Here is a 13,175-nt window from a genome sequence, read left to right on the forward strand (position 1 = left end):
AGGATTGCCCTTAACCTGTAAATTCTGGCCTAACTCCAAATAGTTAAGAATCAGAATTGGACTGAACTGAACTACTGCAGTATTTGCAGTTGGTGTCAGAAGCTGCACTGGGAATTGCAGAAGTTTTGGCAATCCATACAAAAGCCATCCCAGAATTCTCTATCCATGTAAAAATGAAAGCACCAACCCCTCTTAATGAGAAAAAGAATAGGCTCTCCAACAAACAGTGCTGGGAAAAACTGGCTATCCATTTGTAAAATAATGAAATTGGACCCGTAACTCAAAACATATAAAACATTTACTGAATATGGATCAAGAACCTAAATAAGAGAGCTAAAACACTAAAACTTTTAGAAGAAAACAGGAGAAAATCTTCAAGATGTTGTGATACACAATGGATTTCTAGATATGACATCAAAAGCCAGAGCAACAAAATAAATACAGATAAAATGGAATTTTAAACTTTCACACAAAGGACATTATTCAGAAAGATAAATGGATGAACAAACTGTGGTATATACATATAATGGAATATTATTCAGCCATAAAAGTAATAAAGTTCTGATATAAAGTACAACATGGATGAAACTTGAAGACATCATGCTGAATGAAATAAGTAAGACATTAAGGGCAAATATTGTATGACTACAGTTATACGAAATAGCTAGAACAAGCAAATTCATAGAGATAAAAGGTAGATTAGAGGTTACCAGTTGCCAGGGGGAGGGAGAATGGGGAGTTATCATTTAATGGGTGCAGAATTCCTGTTTGGGATGATAAAGATTTTGTAAAGGACATAGTGATTGTAGGACAACACTGTAAATACAATTAATGCAAATGAATTGCATGCTTAAAAATGATAACGTTTTTGTTATATGCTACCACAATAAAAAAAAAAGGCAAAAACTATTTTCAGAGAAAAGATAACTAAAAAATTTAATCACACATTTACAATTAAAAAAATGATAAACACAAATCTTCAGCCTAAAGGAAAATGGCAATGCATTGAAACAATTCACAGAAAGTAATGGAAAACACTGGAAATGACAAATATCTGAGTAAATACAAAAGGCTACTGTTATTTGTATATAACAGGGCTGAGCAAAACAAAATAACATCTTGTGGAGGTAATAATATATGTAGATATAACACAAAGAACGACAGCATAAAGAACATGGGGTGGGAAAGATGTAAACCTATACAGCTGCAAACCTTCTACATTTTATAAGTATTACAGAATTAACTGTGAAAAATTACAGATGTATACTGTACTCCCAGGAAGAACCACTAAATGAATAATGAAAAGAAGTATAGCTGAAAAAGCCAATATGAAAAGCAAAATGAAATTCTGAAAATAATCCAAATGTCAAAAGGAGGAAGGGACAGGTTAAGACATGCAAAAGACCAAGAAACTGCCTGGAAAACCAGAAAAATAACTAAATGGAAGATGCAAACATAACCACATCAAAGCAAACTGCCAAATCATATCAAATAAACTGTCAACAGCTAAACATTCTAAGTAAAAGGCAGAAATTTTTCCAACTGGATAAAAAAGCAAGACCAATATTTATGCTTTCTACAAAAGAAAAATTGCAAATATAAAAACATTGATAGGGTAAAAGTAAGATAAGTATCACCTAAATAATAAGCTTAAGAAGGATGAAATAGCTTTATTAGTAGCAAATAAAGCATATCAAGTAAAAAAGAATTACCAGAGGTAGAGTATTCATGACAAAAGTGTAAATTCACCTGGTAGAAATAACCATTTTAAATGTGCATGCACATAATAAGAATTTCAAAACATGCTAAAGAAAAAAATCACAAAATTAAAATAAAGAGAATTCCATGATTGTAGTAGATAATAATTCAGCAAGATACTGAGTTGAAAGATACTATCAATCACCTTTACCTAACAGATATTTATAGGACAATACAACGAACAAATACAAATTATACATTTATTTTCAAGTTCTGAGCCAATAAGCAAATCTCAATAAATTTCAAAAGAATGAAATCATAGAACATGTCGTATAAATTTGATGGATTTTGAGATTATTAATAGTGGTATCTTAAAAAAAATCCAAACTCGGAAATTAGAAAGTATTTTCAACTGAATGATAATGAAAATAACAAATACGAAAAACTAGAATACAACTGAAGTGGTACTTAGTGAAATACATGTGCTTAAATGATTAGAGATGGAAAAAAAGGTAAAATATCAATCATCAGAGCCTCTATCCTAGAAAATTACAAGAAAATTAAGACAAAGAAAGCCTAAGTAAATAATAAAGACAATTAGGAATCAATGAAATTGAGAATTAATGAAATATATAAAAACAGGAAAAAACAGAGGAAAACAACAGTGAAACAAAAAGCTGATACTCTGAAAAGATCAATAAAATTGATAAGCCCTAGCAAGACTGATCAAGAAAAACAGATTGCCAATATCAGGAATGAAAGAGGGGACACTTCATGAGAGATTTAACAGTTATTAAAAGAAAACATTATTAAAATTTTATAAATAGCAAATCTGACAACTCAGATGAATACACAAATTTCTTGAAAGACAAATAGGCCCAGGTGACTTTACTGGTAAATTCTATTCAACATTTAAAAAATAAATAATACCGACCCTATACACACTTTCAGAAAATACAAGAGGGAACAGTTCCCAACTCATTTCATGAAGCCAGAATTACCCTGATGCATAAATCAGACAGTCACAGTAAGAAAGACAGAGTAGCATCACTTATAAACATACACAAAAAATCCTTAATAAAACATTACCAAATTGAAGTCAACAATATATAAAAAGGATAATATATATATATGATTAAGTGGAGCTTTTCCCAAGAACATCTGAAAATCAAGCAATGTAATTCACCATAGAATAGAATAAAAAAGAAAATCCATAGGATCTCAACAGATGAAGAAAAATCGTTTCACAAAATTCCACACCCATTCATGATAAAAACTGGAAGCAAACTAGAAACAGAAGAGAACTTCACTGATATAAACCCATGAAAACCCTACGACTAATGTCATAGCCAATGGCGAAAACTGAATGTTTTCCCCCGAAGCAATGGAACAAGAGGTCCATCACCTTTATTCAATGTTGTACTAGAGATTCTGGCCAGTCCAAATACTAAAGGGTACCCATAGATATCGGAAATAGCAGTGGGGACAACAAAATCAATAGGCTGAGCCCACCTTGATCTTGGGGTTCACTCCTGTGAAACTTCTTCCTGCAAAGGACAGGCTAACCCTACTTAATATTAGGCCTAAGAGTCACCCCCAGAGAACCTCTTTTGTTCTCTCTCTCGTTAAGATGTGGTCTCTCTCTCTAAGCCAACTGGGCAAGTGAACTCACCACTGCCCTTCCCCCCTACATGGGACATGACTCCCAGGGGTGTAAATCTCCCTGGAAAGATGGGACAGAACAGCCAGAAATCACCAGGACCCGGCATTATGAGATTGAGAAAGCCTTCTTGACCAAAAGGGGAAACAGAGATATGTGACAAAATAAAGTTTCAGTGGCTGAGCGATTTCAGAGCTGAGAGGTTATCCTGGAGGTTATTCGTATGCATTATATAGATACCCCTTTTTAGTTTATGGTATATTAGAGTGGCTGGAGAAAAGTATGTGAAATTTCTGAGCTGTGTTCCAAATAGCCTTGATTATTACAAACTACTGTATAATGATAACAACTTTTACAATGTGACTGTCTTATTGTGAAAACCTTGTATCTGATGCTCCTTTTATCCAGGGTATGGATAGATGAATAAAAAATATGGATAAAAACCAAATGAATAATACGGAGGATAAGGAGTAAAATAAATTGGGTAGATCGAAATACTTAGTGGTCAATGAGAGGGAGGGATAAGGGGTATGGAAGTATGAGGTTTTTCTCTTTTTATTTTTTTCTGCAGTGATGCAAATGTTCTAAAAATGATCACAATGATCAATACACAACTATGTGATGAAATTGTGCGCCACTGATTGTACACCATGTATGGACTGTATGTGTGTGAATATTTATCAATAAAAAATATTTTTTAAATTGTATACTGATTAATCACAATGGCATCAAAATAAAAAACAAAATAGGAACAAATAATAAAAAATGTGCACAGACAATAACATTGCTGAGGTACTAAAAAACAACCACCAAAAAAATAAACACTGCTGAGGGAAATGAAAGAAGACCTAAATAGTGAGACATACCATGTTCACCAGCAAGCAAGTACCATATTATTGAAGACAAAAATTATCCCCAAATTGATCTATACACACAATGTGATCCCAATCAAAGTCCTAGAAAGAGAAATTGACAACAAACTCTAAACTTTATATGAAAAGGTGCAGGATCTAGAAACACTGAAACAATTTTCAAAAGAAACACAGAACTTAGAGTGCTTGATTTCAAGACTATAGTCACCAAAACAGTGTAGCAATGGCTTAAAATTATACATACAGATAACTGGAACAGAATAGAGGATCCAGAAATAGTGTTTTGTCAAAATCGTCAACTGATTTTTGTCACCGATAAAATGGTAATTCAATTTTGAAAGGACAGTCTTTTGAACAAATGATGCTGGAAAAACTGGGTTATCTGTTCATAAAAGAAATGAACATCACTGCCTCTCTGACACCATAAATAGTCTTAAGCATATCACAGACTGAAATATTGGTGGTATGGCTATAAAACTTACAGAAAAACAACAAAGAAGACAGTCATCTTTATGCTCTTGGGGTAGGCAAAAATTTCTTAATGGAACACAAATGGCACAAAGAACAAAGTGATATAAATGGACTCATGAAAATTAAAAGCATTTACTCTTTAAGAAACTAAGAAAATGAAAGGCAAGCCACAGACTATGAGAAAATATTTCCAAAACATATATCTGACAATCAGCTTTTATCCACAATACGAGGGAATTCATACAACTCAATTAAGAAGACAACAAACCAATTTTTAAATGGGTAAAATATTTGAACAGTACAAAAGAAGGTATAAAAGACCAATTGCACATATGAGATGCTCAACAACACTACTCTTCAGAGAAATACAAAATAAAACCAAAATGAGAAATCATTTATCACCTACTATAATGGCTACAGCAAAGACTGATAATACCAAATGCTAGCAGGAATGTAGAACAATTAGAAATCTCATACAACGCTAGTTGGAATGTGAAATGGCACAGCAACTTTGGAAAACAGTGTGTCAGTTAAATTTATACTTCAATTTGACTCAGTATTCCCAAATCCTAGGTATACCAAGAGAAATGAAAATCTATGCCTGCACAAAAACAAATATTATGTTCCCAGCACTTCACTCACAACAACCCAACGCTGGAAACAACCCAAATGTTTATCAGCCTCTGAATGAAAAAATGTGGCATATCAAGTCTATGAAACACCAATCAACAATTACAAGAAACACAATACTGACACATGACATTATAGATGAATCTCAAAAATAGCATGCTAAGTGAAAGACATCAAAAACAAAACGATACATGCAGTTTGAATCCAGTTATATGACATTCTAGGAAAGACAAAACTAGAGAGATAGAAAATCCATAAGTGATCACCTGGGACCAGGGGTCAGATGTGGGAATCAACTGGAGAGGGGAGGCAAGGGAACACTTTGGGTAACGGAAATATGGTAATGACTACACAACACTACATAATTGCTGAAATTCAACAAACTGAGCCCTTAAAATAATGTTAATTTGCAGCTCAAAAGAATTAGAGGAAAAAACAATCATTAGATATTTTTGTTGACCTAGACAAGTTAATAATAAAGTTTATTTGGAAAAATAAGCAACCAAGGACAGCCAGGAAAACCTTAAAAAACAAGAACAATGTAGAAAGGATGCCCTACCCCTATTGTATATTATATATATTATAAAAGCTCTGTAACTAAAGCATTGTGATATTAGCTCATAATACCAGAGACAAGACTGGTGAAATATACCAGAAAGTGTAAAGCAGACAAAACTGCTAAAGATAATTTAGTATACAATTAAGGCAATATCACAAATTAGTAAAGGGAAAGATACATTTTCAAAAATATATTGTTTCAAGGATAATGAGCCATATGGACAAAGATAAAAGTAGATATTCCTCATACTATACACATCAAGGATAAATTTCCAAAAGATCTGAAACTTAATATGAAGAGTAAAACCATTCAAGTACTAGAAGAAAACGTAGGTGACTTTCTCTAACACCTTAGAGTGAGGAAAAAACTGTCCTATGATTCAAAATGTAGATGAAATATAGGCAAAAAAGATAAATTTGACAACACACAAATAAAAAACTTCTTCTATGGGCAAAATCTATATCAAACACATAGAAACAATGGCAAACTGGGTTATAATACCTACAACTTATATCACAGGCAAGTGATAAATTCATAAAGTGTGTCTACATAAAACAGAATAAAAGCAATGGCCCAACAGAAAACTGAAAGAGAAAGAAACATAAAAACAATCTTTAAACTTAAAAAAAAACACCTCACTCACAATTAAGAAAATGCATACTGATATATGCCGAGTTATCATTTCTCACCTATCAGACTGGCAAAAAAGCCTCCTAACATATTCTTTCTGGTAAAGACCAGAGAAACAAGCACTAACATATGCTGTTGAAAGGAATGTAAAATGGTTAAAACTCCAAGGAGTGGCATTTAGCACTTACCCTTGCATCCAGCAATCCCACTTTTAGAAATTTATAACTAAGAATCACTAACTAAAATATGAACTAACACAATTACTAAGCTATTCACTACAGCACTATCTACAGAAGCAAAACAGTGAAGCAAATAATAAAGCACGGAGCAAATCTTCATGATCTTGGCTTAGGCCAAAATTTCTTAGGTACAACACCAAAAAGAAAAAACTGATAAATTCGACTTCATCAAAATTAAATACTTCAGCACTACAAAACCTATCATCAAGAAACTGAAAAGACAAGCCACATACTTTGCCAATTGTATATCTGGTAAGGGTCTATATTCAGCATAAAGAACTCTTACAACTCAATAATGAAAACAAAAACAAAAAGCAGACAAAGGGTTGAATAAGCATTTCATAAAGAAGATATAAAAATAGCTAATGCATCCATGAAAACATGCTCAATGTAATAAATCATTAGGGAAATGCAAATCAAAACCTAATAAGATGCTATTTCATATCTATATGTAGTAGGAAGGCTACACTCAAAAAGTAAAAAACTACAAGTGTGACGAGGATGTGGAGAAACTGCCCCCCCCCCCCCCCCATTGCTGGTAAGAATGCAAAATGGTGCACCCAGTCTGGAAAACAATTTTGGCTATTTCTCAAAATGTTAAACATAGATTTAACCGTGGCTCAACAATTCCACTCCCAGGTATATGTCCAAGAGATCTGAAAACATGTACCCATGCAAAAACTTGTATACAAGGTCATAGCAGCATTATTTACAACAGACCAAAAAAAAAAAGAGGGGGGAGGGAAGGGGATAATACAAATACCCTCAACTGATGAATGGATAAAAATGTGGTATAGCCATACAATGAGATATTCTTAGTTAATAAGAGGGAATGAAGTACTGATAGATGCTACAACAAGGATGAAACTTGAAAACATATGCCAAGTGAAAGAAGCTAGTCGTAAATGACTGCATATTGCATGATTCCAATTATATATAATACCCAGCAAAAGGCAAATCTATAGAGACGCAAAGCAGATTAGTAGCTGCCAGAAGTTGGCACAACGTTTTTTTCTGGGATAGATGGAAATGTTCTAAGTAAGATTGTGGTAATGGGTACACAACTCTAAAAATTTACTAAAAATCACTGAATCGCATACTTAAAATGGATGATTTTATGCTGTGTAAATTATACTACAATAATGAAAAGAAAGAAAAAAGTCAAAGATTCTGAATTTTCTATACATAAAAAAACCTTTTTAACCAAAATCTATTTTTAAACCCCTATAAAAACAAGGATAAACTAGCTAATACAAAAACAAAAAAAAAACCCAAAAAATCTGAAATGGCAATTCAGATAAAGAAACCCCAGTGATGAATAAACTTGTACTTCAACATGATGATATGAAAGATTAACCTCTCAGAATAACTTTATGCACTACCTTAAACTAAGATGAGAAAAAGGATGATTTGCTGGATACAGTTATTCATTTAGATGGGTCTTTTAGTTTCAGCTCTCAAGAGCTCCAATTATAGACAGAATATAACTAGAAAGATTTTATTATAATTTTCCCATTATACCTTCATTTTCAGCTGGGTACAACCACGTTCAGTCTGATTTCCAGCTATCAACTTAGACAAGAAAACCAAGGAATCATTTTGTTACTGTTGTTTGGTCAGTTTTGCTTGCTTTTCAATTTTTATACTTAGAATCATCTTTGGCCAACAGTGTCAGAAGGAATCGAATTATCTTAATTGAACACAGCGAGGTTCATACAAGATAACACAAACAAAAAAAACATTCATTTTATCTTTTCCAAGCCTGTTCCCTAGAAGTAATATGTTTAAATAATTAACAAAGAAAGTGAGAATACAATTCATTTTAAGTATAATCAGCAGTAATCATTCCCCCGAAAAAAACAAGTTAGAAATAGGCAAATGTACACTTACCTTCCAGTAGTCAGACTGTAAACTGTAGTACCTCTGGTATGAAGATAATGCTGAAAGAGGGAAAATAATTATGAATCACAATTATGTCCCATTCCAAAATAACTAGGATGATTTTTAGGAAACAAGAAGCTACCACCATAACTACCTCCAAGAAAACATTCCAAAGACCAACCAATTTAAAAATCTGGGGCTTCCCTATTCAGTTAGCCATGGTTAACAAATGGCAAATACATACAAGTTCAGAGATGCAAAACCATGGTCACAGCTCTGACCTGCACTTGAAGAGACATAAAATTTAGGTTCGCCTTTGAATCAACCTGGCCTTCTTCAGAGACCAAAAGTGATGAAGGATTAGGACTTTTCAAGATTATTCCAGAATGAGTGACTGATTTTTCTCACAGGGAACCTCCTTTCCAAAAATGGCTAAGAACTAAACCACATCAAAGAACAAAGGATTCTACTACTTTTATGATGCTTCTTTTATACAATCAACAACAACAAAAAAACACTTCACAATTACCTTCCTATTAGGGCTACCTCCAACCCAATTCCATCTCAGGCATAAAAGGCTCTGGAAAGAAAGTAGGTCCTCTCAGCCTGAAAATTCAGGTGAAACTGGAGTAAACAGATAAACTAAAAGTTATATATGTATATTCAAACTGGGGGAATTAACTTTAAAAAAAAAAAACTTTTAAGATTTCTAGGAAAATGGAGGTATAGGAATGGCACCACAGAACCTACTTCTCACCCAAAAACAGCAAATAGCCAGGAAGAAACTGTTCGAATCAACTCTTCTGATTCTGCAGAGACCAGGGGAGCGCTGTACCACATCTAGGGAAGTGCAGGACAAAGAGGCTGAGAAATCATGGTTAAGAGACTGTAATTCAGTCTGCGGCTTCTGGTGCCCATCCCTCATCCTTGAGGGAAGCAGAAGCAGGCAATCAGATCCTTGCCTGGAGGGGTGTGACTAACTGGGATGGTAGCAGGAATTCCTCTGCTCCAAGTACAGAAGAGGATATAGTTCAGTACTGAGCCAGATATTGGCCAGCAAAATTAGAAGGCAGGACCCCAGTGGTCCAGCCCAACCCAGTCAGACACCTTTGGGAGTCATTTTATAGACTGCACAAGAGACAGAAATGGCAAAAGGCATTAAAGTGTGCCTTCATAGGGCTAGGGAGAATAAGTAGCCAAAGAGCACCACCTGCTGGGCAGTTCAGAAAGTACACTGTGGTGAGGCTGAAGGAGATAAGAGAAAAGCCTTCTGGGTCTTTCATGACCCTCTCCCAGAGCCCTTTGGATCTGTTATGCATCCACTGCATTGGGGACCTGGCCCTGTTTTGGCTAGGAAATACTGAGGAACAAATTGTCAAAGAGCCTTAACACAAACCCAATCAACAACAAAATCCTAGACAAGAGAAAGAAGCCAACCTTCAAAATAAACCCATCAAGCTAATCAGATGGCCAGACACCAGGAAAAAAAATCACAAGCCATACTAAACCTCAGGAAGACACAGTCCAGTCAAAGGAGCACATTAAAAAGTTGGAGGACACATAGAGTTTAGAACAACTAATCAAAGATGTTCAAACCAATCTCTGAAATCAATTCAAAGGCATGAGAAAGAGATAAAGGATATTAAGAAGACACTGGAGACAGAGTCTCAGCATCTCTGATGCTGCCTACACACAGAGACATACTACCCATTTGTCCGCCTACTCCATGGCATAAGAGGATAAGCTGAATTCACCCCTGCTCCATGAACAAGTAGAGAAGTGACAGAAAAACGATCAGTACAGTAGCAGTTCCAGGGTGCAAGTGACCAGAGACAGTCTTTTATACTATAAAGGGAGGACTTAGATGAAAAAGTCAAGAAATTAGGATAGAGAGAATGGGGTAAGTGCTTAGTTGAAACTCCACAGGGGTAAGTGACAGTGTGCAGGAAGGAGCAGGGCCAACCTCCACAACTAGCTTAGGAGATCTTCCCTCTCAGCTCCATAGCTGGAAGCACCCATGGGGAACCCAGAAGCTAGCAGACTTAGTTGCCTGTGCACAGACCTTCCAGGCAATGCAGTGACTGCCCACAACCTGAGAACACTTGGTTTTCTGGCAAGAAACTGGGGGGCCCTCGCTTTGGGAGGAAGGGAAGATGTTAAGTGGAATTGATCTGACAAATGGCTGGTGAAAGAGACTCACTGGGTCCCGCTACAGCTCCCTTTCCCCATGGAGGGCCAGAGCCCTTGGGTGTGCAAAGAAGGAGAGGTGCCTGAGTAAGCAAGCTAAGCCATGCCACAACACAAGGCTTTTCCGGCTTGGCTGACTGAAATACTCAGCCCCAAGGTCCAACATCATCCCAACTGGGAGCCTGGAAACCACCTGACCCATTGGGCCCACAAGAAGATCCTCTGCCAAAGTACACACTGCCCACCCCGCAGCACCGGGGTTAGTGGCTTTCAGAGTGCACTAAGACAAGCAACCTTGGCTGGAATTGCACCAGGTCTCCATCATTCTGCTAGGCCAGCTGCCGTAGTCAGTGAGAGGTGGGCCTGAGGGGAAGAGGTGGTCCAAGAGTACTACTACCTGATGGGAAGATGCAGAAAAGTGCAGTCTGGCAAACTGCCTATCTGCCTAACTTTCAACAGCTTTTCAAGTGGAGTTGCATCTCCTTCATGAGATCCAGGCCTTGTTTTGGTGTGGAATTACTGATAAACTAAGAGCAAAACGAGAACTGCAACACAAACCCAAGCAAATACAAAACCTTTGATGACTGAGGGACAACTTTCAAAATAACCTTATCAAGATAACCAAATGCCTCAAAGCCAAAAAAGAAAATCATATCAAATATACATTCTTGACATACATTCTATACATTGTATACAATCAGTGGCTCACAATATCACATAGCTGTGTATTCATCACCATGATCATTTTTTTTAAACACTTGTATCTCTCTAGCTATAGAAATAAAAAAGAAAAACTACACCCTCTACCCTTTCCTTTCATTGATGACTAGTATTTCAATCTCCTCAATTTATTTTAATCTTTGTTCCCCCCCCATTATTTGCTTATTTTTTAGCCATAATTTTTACTCAGCGGTCCATACCATAGATAAAAGGAGCATCAAACACACTGCTTTCACAATCACATTGTAAAAGTTATATCATTATACAATCATCTTCAAGAAACATGGCTACTAGAACACAGCTCTGCAGTTCCAAGTACTTCCCTATAGGCACTCTAATATACCATAAAATAAAAAGGGGATATCTATATAATGTGTAAGAATAACTTCCAGGATACCCTCTCGACTCTGTTTGAAATCTCCCAGCCATTGACACTTCATTTTGTCTCATTTCTCTCTTCCCCCTTTTGGTCAAGAAGGTTTCCTCAATTCCTTGATGCCGAGTCCCAGCTCATCCCAGGATTTCTGTCCCACGTAGAGGGGGAAGGGCAGTGAGTCCACTTGCTGTATCCTCTTAGAAAGATGCCACATCTGAGCTTTGAACAAAAGAGGTTCTCTGGGGGTGATTCTTAGGCCTAATTTTAAGTAGGCTTAGCCTATCCTTTGCAGGGATAAGTTTCATAGGGGTGAACCCCAAGATCGAGGGCTATTGATTTGGTGGTCCCCACTGCCTGCATGAATATCAGGAATTCTCCAAACGGGCAAGTTGAATTTTCCCCCTTTCTCCCAATTCCCCCAAGGGAACTTTGCAGATACTTCTTTATTCACTGTTCAAATCTCTCTGGGATTTATTGGGGTATCACACTAAACCTGGACAAACCAAGAAAATCTGATGCCCTATTCAAAGTTCCATGTCCTTATGGTATATGAAATGCACTCGTCAAAATGTAAATTTTGCACCAAATAAACATTTCTCCCTTTAGTCTCACACAGAAGTTGAAGTTTTAAAATATGAATGACAACTATCTATTTTAACACAAAATACTGACATTCCTTTGTTCTTCCTCATGCAAAAACATTTTTTAATTTGTTCATTCTAGGCATTTCTAAATTATGCCATCCCAGTCTTTATTGTCTATTTTTCCTTATGTTACCACTATTATTAAACATTGTGCAAGAGCAATCAGGCAAGAAAAAGAAATAAAAGGCATCCAAATCGGAACAGAAGTAGTAAACTTTTCATTATTTCCAGGTGACATGATCCTATAATTGGAGGATCCCGAGGAATCTACAACAAAGCTACCTGAGCTAATAAATTCTGCAAAGTGGTAGGATACAAGATTAACGTGCAAAAATCAGTAATGTTTCTACACACAAGTGATGAACTGAGGAAACTATTAAAAAAATTCCATTCACCATAACAACTAAAGGAATCAAGGATCTAGGAATAAACTTAACCAGGAATATAAAGGACCTGTTCACAGGAAACTACAAAACACTGCTAAAAGAAATAAAAGATCTAAATAGCTGGGAAGACATTTGTGTTCTTGAATAGGAAGGCTAAATATCACTAAGATGTCAATTTTACCCAAAGTGATCTACAGATTCAACACAATATCAATCAAAATT

At 35.8% G+C, this 13,175-nt stretch overlaps 1 protein-coding gene across 4 annotated transcripts in view; it reads right to left on the minus strand.

Annotated features, from left to right (window-relative positions):
• Positions 1–13,175, minus strand: part of KDM6A (lysine demethylase 6A) — a 295,823-nt gene that overhangs the window by 156,104 nt on the left and 126,544 nt on the right. For all 4 annotated transcript variants that reach the window (XM_077145579.1, XM_077145578.1, XM_077145577.1 and 1 more), the window contains exon 4: positions 8,650–8,699. In XM_077145579.1, the coding sequence (XP_077001694.1) occupies positions 8,650–8,699 (50 nt within the window). The remainder of the gene's footprint in view (positions 1–8,649; positions 8,700–13,175) is intronic.

Source organism: Tamandua tetradactyla, chromosome X, assembly GCF_023851605.1.
Source record: "Tamandua tetradactyla isolate mTamTet1 chromosome X, mTamTet1.pri, whole genome shotgun sequence".
In the NCBI taxonomy this organism is placed as follows: domain Eukaryota; kingdom Metazoa; phylum Chordata; class Mammalia; order Pilosa; family Myrmecophagidae; genus Tamandua; species Tamandua tetradactyla.